General features: G+C 63.0%; 1 protein-coding gene across 1 annotated transcript in view; it reads right to left on the bottom strand.

The window, feature by feature from the left end:
- Positions 1–18,273, bottom strand: part of TPO (thyroid peroxidase) — a 48,635-nt gene that overhangs the window by 11,970 nt on the left and 18,392 nt on the right. The window contains 10 exon segments of the mRNA XM_032867016.1: positions 2,889–2,988; positions 3,306–3,437; positions 6,308–6,475; positions 7,161–7,369; positions 7,820–8,057; positions 8,902–9,072; positions 9,663–9,921; positions 13,076–13,585; positions 14,319–14,525; positions 16,197–16,326. Of these exon segments, the coding sequence (XP_032722907.1) occupies positions 2,889–2,988; positions 3,306–3,437; positions 6,308–6,475; positions 7,161–7,369; positions 7,820–8,057; positions 8,902–9,072; positions 9,663–9,921; positions 13,076–13,585; positions 14,319–14,525; positions 16,197–16,326 (2,124 nt within the window).

The following is an 18,273-nucleotide window of genomic DNA, read 5'->3' as shown; positions in this document are numbered from 1 at the left end:
GCTCCCTCAGAGGGCAGTCCCTCAGGGCGGCCACTGGGGATAGGGCCCCTCCCTCCGCACCCTGTGCCCTTCCAATCCCTGAGGACAAATTCCTTCTCTAAGCTTCCCTCTCCCTGGGAGGACCACAACCAGGAGGCTTCAGGCTCTCGACCAAATTCACGACCAAAGGCCTTCTGTTGTGGGGAGGGGAGCGGATCCCAGGCGGGGCGCATGGGGGCACTTCTGGGCGTGGCTGTAGGTTCGCCTCCCCGAGGGCTTAGGTGCTGTCCGTCTGTCCCCACAGAGGCCGTGGGCCAGCAAGTCAGTGTCTGTCTGTGCCGCTCTCAGTGCCTCTGCGGCCCGACGGCTCTTCTCTCTGCCGCCACGGGTGACCAGCAACCCAGCCGAGCTTCAGGGCGGGTATGAAGACTCCAGAGTCCAGACTCCAGGGCAGTGGACATTGTCTTCCCAAGTGCCCATTTGACGGACGGCTGTCCGTCTTAACAAGAACCCCTTTTCCTTGTGTGGGGCCTGAGGTATCTTTGCATCACGGTACGACGGCGGCCGAGGTCTGACGGAGACGATACGTGAACTTAAGTCATGGTGATGTTGGATTTTCACAGCGTGGACATTCAGTCCACGGGATCGCAGCTCCCAGCCCCTCCACCGGTGTGTGCCCACGGCTCATTTTCACCGACTGGTGGGGGGCCGGCTGCGGCTTTCAGTTACCGCCCGTGTCGGAGTTTCTAAGACCAGGCGGTCCGTAAAACAGGCTCCTTCCTGCCGCCAGCCCCACCGGAAACTAGAGACGCTGCTCAGCAGTTGATGTGACGGCCAGCAGTCGGCAGGGCTGCCCTGGAGGGGACGTTGCTGCTGACCAGTCAGTGGTTTGTCGGAATGACAGCCTGACGGTCTCGGCTCTGATGGCGACGGTCCAGACGGTCATGGTCCGGACGGTGACGGTCCTGACAGTCCTGACGGTGATGGTCCTACGGTCCAGACGGTGACGGTCCTGACGGTCCTGACGGTGACGGTCCTGACGGTCCTGACGGTGACGGTCCTGACGGTCCAGACAGTGACGGTCCTGACGGTCCTGACGGTCTAGATGGTGATGGTCCTGACAATCCTGACGGTGACGGTCCTGACGGTCCTGACGGTGACGGTCCTGACGGTCCAGACGGTGACGGTCCTGACGGTCCAGATGGTGACGGTCCTGACAGTGTAATCACACTCGGTGCCAAAGCAACCTGGGAGGAGGCCAGGGGCGCAGTGGCCAAGGCCAGGCCCCAGACCCGACAGAGCCCAGGTCTTGACGCTGCTGTAGCTCTTCCCAGCGCAGGCAGGTGACACCTTCCAGCAGCAGACGCCCCAGCACTGCTGTGTGCGATTCCTGGGGCATCAGTAACACCATGCCACGGCCCCACGGGCTTGGCCACGGAAACCTGTTCTCGCCCCTTCCTGCAGTGCGGACGTGTGGGGTCATAATGCTGGCAGGGCTACTCCTTCTGAGGTTTTGGGGGATTTGCTGGAGACCCTTGGCTGGTAGACGTGTTCCCCCGGTCTCTGCCCTGATCTTCACCCAGCCTTCACTCTGTGTGTGTCCCCGCCTGTCCCTACTCCCCCTTCCTGCGAGGACAGCAGTCCTCTTGGACCGGGGACACCTACTCTGACACAACCTCCTCTCAACTCATTATGTCCCCAATGACACTGCTTCCAAATACGGCCACATGGCAGGGTCCCAGAGGTCAGGTCTCCAACATTTGATTTTGGGGGACATGTTTCAGCCCGTAACAAAGACCTCATGTGATCGAAGGGAGAGTTTAACGACATCACGGCTGGATTCACCAAGCCCGTGTGACACACGGCCGTCGCGCGTTCCCCTTAGCTGGTACATTGAAGGAATTCCCGTCTGCACTGTGGTGACCATTGGTTCTGCCAGAAATCACGAGTCTGTTAAAAGTGTGTCACTTAAATACCATTTACCAGGCAGAGGAAAACCCACGTGTCGGGTGAAGAAGTGGGGGCAGGGTGGTCTTGGAGTTTACAGGAAGTGGGTGTTGGATTTACTCCTGGGATGGGACGCCTGGGCAGGAGGAGCACAGCCGTCCCGTCCCAGACCTGCTGCTCCCAGGGGCTCAGACAGGGGCCAGGCTGCAGCTGGCCGTGGTTGGGGACACCTCGGAACATGACGGTGACCTCCTGGCAGTGACAGCTGACCACCAGGGCTCTGGGTTTGCATGTAGCAACCTTGCTGCTGCAGAGGGGCGGGGGGACGGGGCCGTGGCGAGGGCACCGCTGAGCTCCGTGGCGTGTCCCGGTAGACGCAGGGCGGTGGGGTGTGGGCCGGCCCTGGGCAGACGGGGCCAGCAGTGGCGTCTTGCAGTTTATGCCGTTGGGAAGGCTGAGCAAGACTCCGAGCTCGAGTCCTCGGAGCTGCTGGTCAGGAGGCGGGAGGACAGGTGCAGACCCACATCCCGAAGAGACGCCCAGATCCGCTCCGAAGGCCCCACCATGTGGCCGGTTTTGACGTAAAGGTCCAGCTTTACGCCAATCAAGTTCCCTATTTGCAGGAGTCTGCGCCGGGGGCGGGGCCGCTGACGAGCCGGTTTTATCCGGGGGGACCTCTACTCTCCCAGACATCTGGGGACAATTTCAGCCCCTAATGGGAGCATCCCCGGCAACCCGCTGCCACTGCCAAGCCCCCGTCCCGAGTCTCCAGCCACGGGCCGTGGACGCCCCGAGGTGTGTGGGCTTTTCCACCTTCATTGCTGAAGGCATAAGAGCCAGAAGTCGGAGCTTTGTACAAAGTCGCTCTGGGCTGCAGGGGTTCGGGGCACCGAGCGTCTGCACTGGCTTCTGGAACACACAGGGGAGGAGATGGCCTCTGGGCTTTGGGGGGGAGGACTTACCACCTGCAAACCACCGTCCAGGTGAGACCTGCCAGGCCGCCAACCAGCAGGGCGCCCAAGGCGATGGAGACCCAGGACGCCTTCGGGAGCCTCCCAGAGTCTGGGGAGAGGGAGGCGTTAGTGAGCCCCCCTGCCGAGGGCTGCGGCCAGCGTGCCCCGAGAGCCCCAGGCCAGCCTGGTCCTGCTTCTGCCCGCGACTACCCAGGGAAGCCATTTCTCAGATGAGCTCTCACGGGTGCGAGGAGTCAGGAGACCTGCCGGGAAGCACAGCCCACGCCCAGCCGTGCATGATGGCGGTGGGACACGCGTGGTCATGGGCATAATGCCGCTGGGAGGACGACCCTGCTGCCATCCGTAAAGTGTACGGTCGACCTGCCCTCCCCTCCCGCGGAGGACGCACGAGGAGGGAACTCTTACCTACGCACGTCATCCCATCCTCCGCCAGCACGTAGGGGTCTGTGCACTCACAGCTGAAGCCACCCTTGGTGTTCCTGCACCGGGCCGATGGGTGGCAGGGAGGGGCTGTCACGTCTTCACACTCGTTGACATCTGCACAGACCACATGGAGGTCAGGCCGTGTCCCTGTCCTCCCTGTCCCCCGCTGCGGCCCTCACCCTGGAGGCTCCTGTCCACTCCCTGCTCAGAATCGAGAACCCCCAGTACCCTGGCAGCCATGTCCCTCTTGGGCCACATCCGTCCCTGAGCACCCGATTTCTTGCCGTCAGTGGGTGCCCTCTGAGGTCAGCTCAGCAGACAGCCGCACTGTGACCATGCTGCATGGTGTGGCCGGATCCTGTGGGGACACCCACCCACACTGAAGCTGGTCCCGTCCCACCCGGGCTGCTGCTCACATCCGTTCAAGCTCTGTGCCAAGTGCTCCTGCGCGAGCGGAGGTGACTGGGGCGTGGGTGGGTTGTGTCGTGGGGCCACCGGCAGCCACAGCGAGCTGGGCACACTGGGCAGCTGGGCCTTGTTCCACGTGGGGCCAGAGCCTCTCCAGGAGGCATCCTACCCCTCGAGTGGGATGTGGCCTGGTGTGGGACAGGGGTGGGTGGGAGGGGGTGGCCAGGGCAGGGCTGGGTCTGTGTGTCCACGCGGACTCTTCCAACTGGACAGCTCACCCTCAGAGGGCGTGTGAGGCCTCGGGCCACGACCCCACGACCCTTGACCCTGGCCCACAGGAGAGCACAGGCTGCCCAGTGTGGAGTTGGAGCTGAGGCTCCCAGGCCCGGCGAGCCGGTGCCCATGGATGGGCCGCCAGTGAGGAAGGGGTGCTGCCCTCACGTCTCCTTCTGCCTGAAACCTGGGACCACTCGCTGGATTCCTGAGGCCTGTTTCCTGGTGACTCGCTGAGTCCGTTTTCCTTCAGATAAAACGTTTCTTTTCTGGCCAATTCCAGGAAACACAGGAGGTCTTAGTGTCAACAGACGACATATTTTTCGGATCCCTGAGCACGTGTTGGATGACACGACCATCACACCCTCTTGGGCCATCCTGTGTCCAAGGAATGACGCGGAGTCACAGAGGCCGTGGGTTTGGGAGGCAGACTGGGAAGCCGCTGAGGTGGTCCAGGCCAGGAGCGCAGGGTCACGGACCAGGTCACGGCCGGCGGGGAACGAGGTCCAGCAAGAGCGGGTCAGCCTTCCCAGGCCTTCCCAGGCCCGACCCGCCCAACCAGGTCTTAGTAGCCGTGCAGGTCCTGACTTGGGCGTGCTGGGGAACCCAGAGCTGCTTCTCTGTTGCCAGAACCCCTATAAGCCAGGAACCGTGCCCACGTGGCGGGCTGTGCCCCAGCCATCGGCCAGCGCCACCCCGTCACCCCCAGGAGCAGCTGCCAGGCTCAGGAGGCTCACGGCTAGCGGTCAGTACGAGCCAGGCACGTGCTAGGCACCTGGTCATTTGCGGCCCACTTGGTGGGGGAGGGGTTGTTGGTTTGCGGGGTAAGGAAGAGGAACGGCGCGATGGGTCAGCTGAGAAGGGACGTGAGGAATCGAGCTCTGGGGTCACAAATACTGAGAAGAACCTAAATCAACATGTCGAATGGGTTTAGGCAAAAAGGGTGTGAGGCACACAGCGCGTGGGGTCCTGCGTGGTGAACTTTCCGGAAGGCGAATCTGGTCTCCCTGTCCTCACGGCTGACGGGGTGCGGGGTGCTTGCTGGCCCAGCCGCTCACGGCCTGCTGCTGCAAATCTGGGTGCAAAGGTTTCCCCGTGTGGTCGTGTGTTTGGCACCACATCCCCGGACTGGCAGGCTCTGACCCCGCTGTTCCTGGGCCATCGGCTACCATCGGGGACTCCCTGGACCCGGTTCTGCAGCCAGAGACCCGGGCCGCCGTGAGACGCTGCCGCGAGCCTGACAGGTGCACGGGACTTGCCCTCGCGGGCCTGGGGCTCACGGTCTCTGTCCACCTTCCTGCAGGACTGAACCAGAAGCAGGGAGCGCGGCCGCCCTCCCAGGACAGGACAGTCCCGACACCGAAACTGAGACGTGGTTCTTGTTCGGGAGGAGAAACTGCCTGTCGGAACCATCTGTAACTGGGCGTGTTGCGACGTTCCTGCAGCTGTTACCAACGCCGTCCCCAGACAGTTGTCATCGTCCTCCGCGGAAGCCCCGGCGTGAGCTCGTCTCTCCCCCTTGTGTCCAGCTGCACGCGGCTCCGTGCCAGACACCAGGCTCTGCCGACAGACAGCCGTGGCCGTGGTTGTGGCCCGTGGGCCTGCGAGTCGCGCTTCCAGCCCCCAGCACGCTTCCCTGGCCTCCACCTCCGGCCCCTTCTCGGGGTCACGCATTCTAGTCCTGGGTCCTTCCTGCGGGAGTCCCGGCCGCTCTCACCAGGAACCCCAATCTCAGGGTCTGCCACTCAGAGGGCGCCTGGGGGGTGTCCTCTGCCCGCTTCTCCGGAGGAGTGACTTGGGGTCCCGGGCCCGTCACCTGAGCGCCCCCCATCCCCCGACACCGTTCTAACCAGCGGAATGGGGCACAGGGCCCCTGGGGCGGACCCTGGAGGCTCCCACTCCCGCTCGTGCTGGCCGCATGGCCACACTCAGACGCATGTGGGGATGAGGACGCGGCCAGGACAAGCCTGTTCTGGCCCGTCCGAACGGAAGCCCTTCTCTTGGGCTTCATCGGAGGAGGCGGCTCTGGAAGCTCTTCCCATGGGTCACTAACGCGTCCCCTTCCCGCCGGCGTCACCCCGATGGCCGCACTGGGACGCGACTGTCTCAGTGCTTCATTATCTGGTACGAGGCCTGTGGGGTGTGTCGGCCTCGGGGGACGCCGTGTTTGGAGCCAGCACAGCTCCGGGGAAGAGGACGACACCCGCTGGCACCTTCTCCTGACGACGCTGGTTCTACTTCCTGTTTGCAAACCGCAGATCTGGGGGAAAGTCAGTAAAGCCGGCGTCTGAGGAGCCACTGACCTTGGCACACGGGCGGCCGGAGCAGGCCGCGGGGAGCACAGGCCACCTGCTCCCGGCCCTGCAGCTGGAACCCGTGGCGGCAGGAGAACACAAGCACGTGCCGTCCTGTCTCTCCACAGAGCGCGACGTCCCCGTTGTCCACACCGTCAGGGAGGCCACATGCGTCACCTGGACCAGATGGCGACAGACCCACCGGCATTTGCTCCCGGTCCCCTCCCTGTCTCCGCGGCCTCCAGCCTCAGGGACCCCACGTCCCGCGGATCCGTCCAGGCTGTGCACGATGGGCGGTAGTGGCCATGGGGGGGGAGCCTTCCCTTCCGCGTCAGTCCCTGCCCTGAGCCGACCCCTCCGGGCGCCGTCCTCGCCCAACACAGCGCTCGGCGCCATGCGCTTTCCTCCTGCTCACAACCCTCAGGGCCTGCACCCCCTCACCCCTCACCCACTCATCTCCTCACCCCTCACCCCTTCACCCTCACTTCCCTCACCTGCTCGTCACCCCCACCCTCTCTCTCCCTTTTTAACCCACCACCTCCTCCCCTCACCTCCCCATCTCCCTCCCTTCCTTCACCTTGCCCACTTTCTCGCCTCCCCCCACTTCCAGTCAGGGCCGACTTCCCGCAATCTAGTGGGCAACAGCTTCTCAGCACCGGGTGTGTCTCTGCGGACAGCGTCACGGAGGCCGGGCGGAAGCCCTGTGCCCCGACCCCCACGTGCTCGTCCACACACCTGCCCGCCCCCGCTCGGGGGTCCCGGCTGCGGCACAGACGCGGGGCAGCTCGCCTCCCGCTTTGGGCCTGCCTTGTGGCACACGACCCACACGCTACAACCTAATCTAAAAAGTGCTTCAGGTCACCTTGAGGCGGGGGCTCCCTCCATACGTCCAGGTTCAGACCCGGAATGTTCTTGCACACCTCAAAGTCCCGCGGGAATCTCCCGGTTTGGAAGGCATCAGCGGGCACGCTGGGGAGGCCCGTGTTGTCACAGATGACCCGGGACAGGGAATGTCTCGCCAGCTCGCGCCGCTGGGCCTCGGTGAACACCCCATTGCTCTCCCACCAGAACCTGCACAGGAGAGGAGAGCCCGCGGCTGAGGGCACCTCCCGTTGGGTCGGACAGCGTGTCCTGTGCTGTCGTCCATGACCGAGTGCTCCCAGACCCCTCCTTCCAGACCCACTGGGCCGGGAATGAGGACCTGGCTTCCTGACTCCCTCGGGGGCCTTCGCGGGACAGCGGCCGGGCCACGCCAACAGAAGGGCAGCAAACCCGCCCGCGCTCGGACGCCGTCCCTGGGCCTGGGCCTCCTTCCTCCGTCAGCGCCCCCTGCCCGACTTGGCAGACCCGTGAAAGAACATGCGGAGGGGCTTTCTGGGCGTCACTACGTGATGGCTGCTCAGGCGCGAGACCCGGGCTCACGGCCCCACGGAGACAGCGGGGATGCGTGAGGGCCCACGACAGCTGTGCTGGGGCTCGCATGGGCTGGGGGCCGCAGACGTGCCCAGCTGAGGCACCTACCGGTCTCCGTCCCTCAGGGCCTTCATCTGTCTCCCAATGAGGCACGCGAACAGTGGACCCGTGCGCGCCTGGGGCAGGAAGGTCTCGGCCAGGCCGCCCAGCCAGACGTCGATGTTGTCCGGATGCCCGTACAGGTCCATTATCCGGCCCGCGATGCTGGCGTTGGCCAGGGCGGTGCGCAGGTCGGCCCGCGTCTGCAGTCTGGGCAGGTCGCAGAACTCCCTCCACGCATTGTAGCCTGCAGAAACCACCCCACTACCTCGTGCCCAGCAGAACGGAATGTGCCGGAATGTTCCAGCACCACAGTCGGAGTCTTACTGGAGAGCTTGCTCACAGACACAGTAGGAAGACACCGTATTGTGCAGTGGCCAGGATTCGACCTCCTGGGGCTTTGAGGGGGAGGCCAGAGCAGCACGTGTCCTGACCGATCGATCACCTGGCTCCCCGGGTGGGTCCATGAGAGGGGCGTGTGTGGGTGCACCCTGACCTGGAGCAGCGCCCCAGGTGACAGGCAGTTCTGTACTCGTGGACCAGCCGGCAGGGGCCTTGCATGGCTAGCAGAGCAGACCAGACAGCTGAACCATGGGGGCCCCAGGAGGAAAGGCCACGGGGGCAGGGTGTGAGGTCCGGCCTCCGGGAGCGGTGGGGAGCGTTGGGACAGACGGAGGGGATCGAGTTGGACCGGGCACAGCAAGTGGGAGGAGGAGCGGGGACCGGCCTGAGAAGAAGGGTCCCGCTCCCAGAGTGGCCAAGGGATGGGACCACTGGTGAGAGACCGCCTGGAGGCAGCCGGAGGAGTGTGCCGGCCTGGGGGCGGTGAGAGGGTCAGATGGGCGGGACAGTGGGCCGTCTAACTTCCCAATATGCGCCAGGCCAGACCACCACCTCTCCTGTTCGGGAATTGCTCCCGCCCCACCCCATGGTCCCTGTCCTCCAAGCAGCACTGCTCGGGCTCCCCGTGGACGGACCAGAGCTCTGGAAGGTGGCCGGGGATCGGAGACACCGCTTCTGATAGAAGAGGCTCTGAGGGGCCCCCCGCAGCCCAGGCGGGAAGGGAGCAGGGAGGAGCGGGGTGGGCGCACCTGGCAGGCCGTGGTCCCGGCCCCGCTGCAGGTTGATGGATGCCAGGTCCAGCTTGCCCGAGCTGCCCAGCACGAACAGCCTCTCCGTCAGCTCCTCGTTCATCAGCTGCTCCGGCACCTGCCGCTTGGCTGGTCTCGCCAGGAGGCCCCTCACCAGGGGGTCCAAACCCCCTGGAAAACACCGGGGACGAGAGGCGGTCATCCCATGAGTCCTGTGGAACTCTGCTTGTTCTTAATGGAAAACCCTTCAAGATCACGAATGTAGGGTCACGACTTCACTTTACGTGAGTCTGAGGATTTCTGAGTGCTGCTGGGGTTCTGCCGTGGGGGCGGGTGAGCACCTGTCTGGGTTCCCGGGGACTGACCAGCAGGCGCAGGGGGCAGGCCTCGGGTCCAAAGGGAACCCAGAGAAGGAGCACGGCAGTCCTGAAGCTTCCGTGTTGTTTCCCGCAGTGGACACCTGCAGGAGGCGGAAGCTGGAGTCTAATGGGCAGGGGTTGCTGAACAGAGGGGGGTTGGTTGGGGCACCTGCTCTCCTCACCTCTAAGGACCAGCCTGCTCCACAGGACCCTTTATGGAGAAGCCCACCTCTCAGTTCCCTCCCACCTGATAACATGGGTCCTTTATCATGACTGTCTGGCCTCTGGGGACCCCCAGAGCAAAAACAGGGGTGGCCCAGGGCCATGATAAACGAGGTCGGGGGGTGTGGTCCAGGGCAGCCACGGGAGGGAGGCCGAGCCCTGGCGCGAAGGGAGACGCACCTTCCTTGAGGAGCCTCCAGGGACTGAAGAAGGCGTCCTGCAGCCGCAGTGGGGGGAGGCCCGGGGGCTCCTGGAAGTGGGCGTCCAGCCGCCTCACCAGGGGGTGCACGGTGGCGTGGCCAAAGCGGAAGGCAGCCGTGGAAAACACATTGGACACGGTGGGGTCCACGGCAGGATCGTAGCCCTCATAAGGACCCACGTACTTCTGGAAGGCCTCGGGGCCCAGGACTTTGGGGACATAATCCCGCATGGTGATGATCTATGGAGAAAGGAAAACAGGAGAGCTTCTGAGCAGGGGAGACTGGCAGCAGGGCCCACGTTCCGGACTTGGGCCATGTCCAGCGACAGGGAAGGACTTTCTCCTGCACATCCGTTGGGGCCAGAGTTGTCCCGGGAAGGACACGCCGTCCAGGTCAGGGAACAGGTGAGCAGGTGAATGGATCCCAGGAGCAACCTCACAGCTCTGAGACTTACGGGGCTTGGAGGGCATGTCAGCGACACCCCCGAACACCCCCAGGGCAGGACAGGGCACGTAAAGCTTGGGGTGCACCACACAGGACTGGCTGCCACGCTGTACCCCTCCCCCAACCTCCTGGCCCCCTTCACCGCGGACACCAGCAACGCCTGAGCTCAGGAGTCAGGGATCTGTGCGCTTCAAGGAGCCTGAGCCGTGGAGGCCCAGGTCCCGACCCGGGAGTTCCAAGCCCCCCTGCCCTCCGACTCAGTGGCTGTGCGACTCTGGTGCGTGGGGAGCTGGGCGGCCGCTCTGATCTGGCTTCCTTTTCTGGAAAAGCCTTTTTCACGGAGTTTTTGTGAGAGTAGAAAACATACACGGTTTTCTCTGTTGGGTCTGTTGTGTGGTCTCCGTACGGCAGATGGATTTGTTACCCGGTGGGTCCGTGCGTGCTGAGGACCCTCCCCAGAAGCTGTGCGGAAACGCCCCCCATTGAAGGGCACTCGCCCTCCGCCTGGCTCCGGAAGAAAGTCACGTTGGGATCCTACGCTTCTCCTTCTTCCCTGACGCGCGTCTGCCAGCTGGTGAGCTCGCCACAACAGACAGGAAGGAAAGGGGCTGGTGGGGTCTCACAGGAGCCCAGACCGGGCCTGGGTTTTGTGAAGAAGGCCTTGTCCTGGTTTGGTCTCAGCCTGGAAGATACGGCTCTCTAAAGGGACAGAATGGGTGTGACCCACGGGCCGTAGCGCGCATCTTTCATGACGGCAGGACCCCGCGGTCTGCTGACGGGATCGGCTCTCTGTGGTCGCCCCGCCCTGCGCTAGGGCCTCCGAGTGACTTCTCAGAAAGGTGCTGGTCCATTTGTTCTGGTCCTCGGGAGTTCTGTGAGCCAGATGGTGGCCCTTCGAGGGACGGGGGTGGGGCTGTGGCCGCCCGGGAGGCTACTCGAGTCTGAGGCCCCCCGGGGCACAGATGTGGGTGGCCTGGGTCTCTGATTCCAGGGCCCATGCCTCCGAGGAGCCCCGTCAGTGGCAACAAGGCCACCCACCCTCGTCCTGTGGTTTCTGTTCGGTGCCCCCACAGGGTCAGGGACAAGGGCTCTGCTGGGAGGTTTACCAGTCATTCTCTTTCCTGTAAAAATCAGCATCAGATTCTTCCAGGATTAAAGGATTTGGGTCGATAAGTGGCGTCCGATGAGGTAAAAGCCGATAGGAACAGGTCTGTCGAGAACGTTAAGGTCTTTGCTTGTAGCTTCTCCGTGCAGCAGGCAAGCTGCTCCTTCTCCGGTCACTGGAAGAAAGCTCCCACCTGCACCCTCAGAACAGATCCCTTCCAAGCGGGACGTGTTTTCTGATTTGCTTCGCGGGCGCAGCGGGGAGCGGCTGTGGAGCCTCCGAGCCGGCAGAACAGTGGACGCACGGAGCCCCGGGCTGCCACGGAGCCCGCTTTCAGCTCAGGGGTCTGGAGGCTGGTCCAGTGCTTCTTGTCTGACGGGTCATCCCCAAGCCGGTTCAGGGATGAGTGAGAAACACCTGGGTCACTGATGGGTATGGAGTAGGGACGACTTAGTCACGCAGAACCCGGCCCTCAGCCCAGACCCCAGACGTGTCTGCAGCCTCCCCTGCACGGGAGCTCAGTGTGGCCCTTGCTGCCCGGCGTGAGTAGGGCTCCGCTTCTGCTTCTTGTCCTCACAAGGGAAATGGCCTTCCTCTTCCCCACCAGGAACACGAGACAGCTTTAAATTCCAGTGGAAGAGATTCCAATGACCTCTGCTTCCCTCTCCCCTTCTCTGAAGCTTGACTTGGGGTCCCAGGGGGCATAGGGCCCATTGTCCTGACCCACAGGGGCACCGGTGGAGACAGAGACCCTGGGGACATGCTCATATAGGGCTGTCTGTCCGCAGCAGGGGGGACCTGGGGGAATGAGCTGCTGAAGTTGGGATAAATGTCTTGGTGGGGAGCACCATGGGGCTCTGTCGGACAGATTGGGGCTGTCGTGGGACTTTGTGGGTCAGGAGCAGGAGGCTTGCTTCTGCTTCGGGTGCGGGGAGTGGGGGACGGGAGCTAAGGCCAGGCCACGTGTCCCTGGGCCTGGCTGCTCAGAGCTGAGGCAGTGGCCGTGGGACCGGGCCTGCTCTCCATCTTCTGACCCGCAGATGTTTCTTTCAGCGACATGAGGCTTTCCAGGACGGGAGAGATCCAGAGCACAGAAGCAGGAAAGACGGACGGCCTTGCGGGAACCCCTCCGACGCAGCCCACCTCCCGGCAAGGGTTTGTCAACGCTAAACACAGCCTCTTGCCATTTTGGAGTTTCCGAGATATTTGCAAAAAAAACCGAAGAGGAGCTATTGACTGAAAAAACACTCCAGGGAATCTGAAAGTGAACAGTGAAGCTGAGAAATGTGGCCGGTCCTGGGCAGACGGGGGTGGGGCTCCTGCGGTGTGCGGGGACTGGGCTGCACACACACCCTCCGCACACACTCCCGAGCGTCCACTGTGCACGTCCGGTCCAGCAGCCGGAGCGCAGTGCGAGGTTGGACAGCGTTGCCCACGGAGCCCTCGTTCGGGGGAGGGGCATGGGCACGACCCAGCCGAGCCCACTGCCGTCAGGGGGACACGGCCGGGAGGACCCCACGGTGGGGGAGGGGTAAGAGCTCCCAACCGGGAACCCCGGGAGCCACCTTGTTGGAGTTCGGAGCGGGTCTGATGGGCTGTCTGAGACAGGGACAGGTTTCCAGTCCCCCAGCTCTACCGAACCCGTTCACACGTCCCTGTGGTGCCCCTGTTCCTGCTTCACCGGCTCCGTGTGTGCTCGCCTGGGACCCGAGGTCGTGACCCGCAGGGGCGCGTCCAGACTGTGGCGTGTGTCCCGGAAGCCCCCCGGCCCTGTCTGCATGCTGGGATCCCCGGCTCTGCTCCGGCCCCGCCCCCACGCCCCCGGCACCCCCGGGCCCTCGCACCTGGTGCAGGGCGCCCACCACCTTGCGTGCCTCCTGGTAGGCCGTGTGGGTGCTCCAGTGTGCGTTCAGAGCCTTGAGCGCCGAGGCCAGCCTGTTGTGCTCGCGCAGCCACAGCGTGTGCAGGGCCGCCAGGGCGGGCACCTCGCTGGCCCGGCTGTCCCCTGCCAGGAAGCAGGGCGCGGCGGCCGTCCCGTGGGGGCCGGGCTCAGGCGCGCAGGCGGCGGGCCGTGCGAAGGGCAGGTAGGCGCGGCCGGCATCCCGGTGGCGCGTGTTGACCCGGAGCAGCCCCTGGGGGCTCGTCCAGTTGCGCAGCCGTTTCTCCAAGGCCGGGGAGCTGCCGTACACCGTGGACGCGTCCAGGAAGGACGTCAGCCCGTTCATCTGCTGTCGCGGGTTGGCCGAGCTCAGGTTCCCGAAGAAGGCGCCTTGCATCCCGGTGCCACAGGCGGCGGAGGACCGGTAGAACGGCAGACAGGAGCCGCCAGCGCTCCCCGAGGCGTTGCTGGGCAGCTGCGGGAGAGGGGAGACACCCTCACGGCCTCTGCAGGCACCCGGGAAGCTCCAGGCTGGCCACGGTCATCAGCCTGGGGGCACTCCCTGACCCGTCCACTCCTGTCCCTGCCCTCAGTCCTAGCCTGCCGCGGGCTCCTGCCGGGGTCAACGGGGTGAGAGGAGAAATGAGAGCCGTATTTAGGGAGACCCGTTCTGCCGGACCCGCCATGGCCAGCGCCCTCTAGCTCTGCAGCCCGACAGGCAGACACAGGCATGCCTCTGGACGTGAGCCGCGGTGCCCCTGTGTCTGCCTGTCGGGCTGCAGAGCTAGAGGGCGGTGGCCATGGCGGGTCCTGCTTGAAACCTAAATGCTCGTGAGCGAGCAAACGGGTTAACACGTCACCGCGCAGACTTTAGAAGTTGAATGTCTGTGCACTTAACAGTAGGGTGCAATGTCAGCTAATCACAACAGCTTCTGAACGACACACACAGCAGGGCCCGTCAGCTGTAAGGGTCGGAGCACGCACACACGTGCACACCCGTGCACACACACACGCGTGCAAGCACGCGTGCACACACGCACGAGGACACTTTCTGGACAAATGCACAAGATACTCCTCACAGGTGTTACCTCCCCGCCCCCCGCGCAGGACGAATGGGGACGTGGACCTTCCCTTACACTCCCCTGCTTGATTTCTAGAATGACATCTGTTACTTTCATAGTAAATAGTCACACGGTTTAAAATTCTACCTGTATGGGAAAACATGGGTTTTGGTTTTCACACGTCAGCTGGCAGTCAGCTCCTCCCCCAAACGCAGCTTTGCTGGTGCTCTGGGGGGTGAACGCAATGTCGTGGTCGATGTATTGTCCCCACGCCGCCAGGAGGTCGGAATACTGCTCGTCCTCAGTGACGGCCTCGTTGGGGACCTGAATGACTTGTCTTGTCACCTCCCGGACCTGTGAGAGAGACCAGCGTGTCACGTGAGATGGGTATCTGCAGAGAAGGAGGACACAGGGGAGACCGCGGGTCGGGGCGCCCGCTCACGGACGGGGAGCCATCGGTGTGATAAGGGCCATGATCCAGAGGGAGGGGCCAGGGGCGTGAGGCTGTTCTCAGGCCTCCACAGGTTTGCAGATGTGATTAGTGTTGGGACCTTGACATAGGGGCTCTTCTGAGGTTCCAAGTGGGTCCAATGCAATCACATGGTTCCTAAAATCTGAAAGCCTCTCCTGCCTGTCATCAGAAGGGTTGTGGACCTGGGGGCCCGGGAAGAGGATCCCCCACAGCCTTGCCCATGCCTGGCGACAGCCCAGTGAGCCCCACTTCTCCTCCGGAACTGGACAGTGGTGACGTGGAGTAATTTGTGCAGGAGCCCAGCAGCCCACATTAACGATGTCTGAGCACCAGTCGTTGCAAGTAGCCACGTGATTCTGGGAAACACGGGTTTACAGAATCCTTGTCCCTTTATGCTGAGCCCAGAGAGCCTTGGGGCATCGGGCAGGATGGGGAAGGTGTTACTATGTCTGTTAGGGACAAACGGAGGCCAAGAGTGTCCTGCAGAAAGGGACAGGGACGAGTGTAGCCGGGGAGCCCATGCCCTCCCCCAGGGCCCAGCCACCAGCTCCGACGCTGCTCCCAGCCTGAGGGGCACCGGTCGTCCTGCTCGGCGGCCATCCGCGAGAACGGCCCAGGGAAGCTGATCGCCTCAGATGTCATTTAGAAATCAAACAGGGGGGTGTAGGTGAAAGGTCCACGTCCCCATTCGTCCTGCGTGGGGGCGGGGAGGTAACACCTGTGAGGAGTATCTTGTGCATTTGTCCAGAAAGTGTCCTCGTGCGTGTGCACGAGGTAGGGGTCTGGGGACAGAGTACCGGTCTGTCACCAAACAGACTGTCACTATCACATTTCTGGAGAACTCCACTGTCATACGTAGTATAAGACCAGGCAGACTGATTTATCACAAAAGCAAATAGGCAAATTGAGGGCAAATGTCCATTTTTTAGCCAAATTGATCAGTGGCTTGTCTATGAGATTTCTTAACAAGTAATTTGCCTCCGGGCGTAAAACAGCAGCCATCATTTTGCATAAATGAGTGAATTACTTAACGTTTAAGTATCTTTGGTTAGACATCCTCCTCTGCCTACGGGTAAAGGAACTTACATCAAAACGCCAAAATAAGGGGTGCCTGGGTGCCTCAGTGATCAGGCAACCGAGCCTCGGTTTCGGCTGAGGTCGTGATCTCAGGGTTGTGCTGTCAAAGGCCATGCTGGGCTCCGGGACCAGCGGGGAGTCTGCGTGGGATCCGCTCCCTCTACTCCTCCCCCCAGAATGAATAAATCTTTAACAAAAACAAACCCCCAAATACCGAAATGACTATGAAGGGCCGAGAGTCAGCTGAGCCTTAATCTAAGTCTGCCTTGTCCCTGTCACTGCTGGTGACGCTCATCTCTCCGCCCCTCAGCCCCCGAGGCGGGGAGCGGGGCACAAAGCCCCGGGCGCAGGCCGGTGGGGACGGAGAGCACGGGGCTCTGAGCCCGCTGCCCGGAGCCTGGGCGCAGCCGCGGCGTCCTCCCGGGTGGGGGGCGGTCTGGCAGCGTCGCGGCGTCCCGGGGTGGGGGGACACCTACCGGGGGCAGCGGGAAGCCACTGTATAGGAGGTGGGGGTTCCAGCCCCGGGGCTCACTGATGCCGTCTTCGTAGGCAGGTGGCAGCCATCTCGCCAGCGCCGTGTTGGACGCTCCCCACCGGGGGTGGTCTCTGCGGAAACAGACGTGAGACTTTCAACCGCAAGATCCTCCATCTGGGAAGAAATAGAATGGGAATAGCCGTTTAAAGAGCAAAAAGAAATGAGAATCTTCTGCTGGGGATTTTTTTTTAACGGATAATTTGGGCATAAAATCCTGACGGTGTCCGTGTTCCATTGGCATTTGTGCGCCGCGTCCCCGTGGGCGCCGGCTGTGGGGTCTGCGCGGTCGCTGCAGGTCTTCGGGGAATGTGTGAGGCCGGCGTGGAGGCTTGCCGCGGACAAGCGTCCGAGTTGGAAAAGGTCGGGTCTAGACTCTCCATCAAGCCCCCACACAGCCCTCGTGTTGACACTTGGAACATCTAAGTCGCAAAATCCAAGAGATCTGTGACAGGCCACATGACTTTGCGAAGTTTTTGGATTGTTCAGAAATATAAACGTCTAAAGATCCGTTGCTCTGTTTTGACACATTGTCATCAGGATGGAGGACGTCGCTGACGTGGACCAGTCCTCCGCCAGCGTGGCTGGTTGAGAAGCTCTGCCTGGGCGTGAAAGGAGCTGGGAGTGGCCAAGACCGCGGCCACACTCACAACACGTCCGCAATCAGAGGCGAGACGCCGCGTAGCGTCGGGCAGATGGAACAGACGCGCTGCTCCTAGCGGGGCCGCAGGCTCCGGAAATGGGGAAACGCAGTCACTCATGTTGCCGCTGTCCCGGCCAGGAGCCCCGGGGGACTTGCCAGCGGGAGACGGGGTGGGGACATGGGAGCATCTGCAGGGCCACGGGGTGGGGGACAATCCTGTCATCAATCTTTCTTGGAGCTCCCGCACACCAGCCTGGCCCCATCTGTGGAATGACGCAGGACCGCGACGCATCTCATTAGCAGCAGGAAGTCAGCGTGGGGAGACCGTGTGCTCTCCCCGACGGTCGGATTCGTTAGTCGGTTTAAGTCGTGGAAATTCCGCTGCTTGGGGGAGGTGCAAATTTACTCCATTAAAAATAACGAAATGTTCATTCAACTGCTTAGGCCGTGATTTTTCTGCTGACTTGCTTTTCAGTAGCCTGTAGGCTGTCCCGAGAGCCCAGGGGCTCGCCGGTCCTTGTGGACACCGGGAAAGGGTGTGCAGTTGGCCTGCCTGGCGGGAGTCCTGGAGGGAGAGCGGCCGGTGCCAGGGCTGGCGTTTGGTGCCGTCGGGGGGCCTGTGCGTGGCCTCCCCACGAGGTACCCGGCACACTGTCGTGTTGGAAGATCCTCAGCCCAACGTGGGACCAACATTTAGGTCCACACCACCTGTCCATTGGGCTCTCGGCTGCGGGGAGGACATGGTCAGGAGCTGACAGGGTGAGCGGATGGAAGCCTTTCTGGACAAGAGGTCACGGGGACACAGCCGTCTCTGCCGTGATGTTCAGAAGCACGGGCTCTCCTCTCCGAGGCTCCAGCACCTGGATGCTGAGAGAGGCAGGTCCAACGTCCAGCCTGAGGGGAGTGTGGATGGACGTCCATGGTGGAGGCTGGGTGGCTCCCACAGGTGTCCTCCTGGCTGTGGACGGGTGTGGGCACGCGGGGGCTGTGTGTGGGGTCGGCTCGAGGAGCCGCGGCATCACCGAGAATGAGCTCGGAGCCCTGTCGTAGCGCATCCTTCCCACAACCCATCCATGGGAGGTCCCCATGTGGCCCCAGGGCTGGGGGCTGCACCTGCAGGCAGCGGGGCTGGGGGCGGCTTACAGACCCACACGGCCCCCACATGGCCCCGGGACCTGGTGTGGCTCCTACCGTGCCCGATGTCCCATCCGCCGGCCGGAAGCATGAGGACACTCAGGCCCTGGCGTGCCGCCGCGGCTGGAGCTCCCTGACGGCAGGCAGCGCAGACCTGGGTGGACGCGGTTGGACCGATGCTGTGCTCTTCCCTCATGGGCTTGGACGCCATGTGCTCCAAGAACTCTGGAAACTTCCCTGTCCC

The sequence above is a fragment of the Lontra canadensis genome, unplaced genomic scaffold (assembly GCF_010015895.1).
Source record: "Lontra canadensis isolate GAN:19392208 unplaced genomic scaffold, GSC_riverotter_1.0 scaffold32, whole genome shotgun sequence".
NCBI lineage: Eukaryota > Metazoa > Chordata > Mammalia > Carnivora > Mustelidae > Lontra > Lontra canadensis.
The sequence above is the reverse complement of the archived record's forward strand: the minus strand, read 5'-3'. Positions and strand labels throughout refer to the sequence as shown.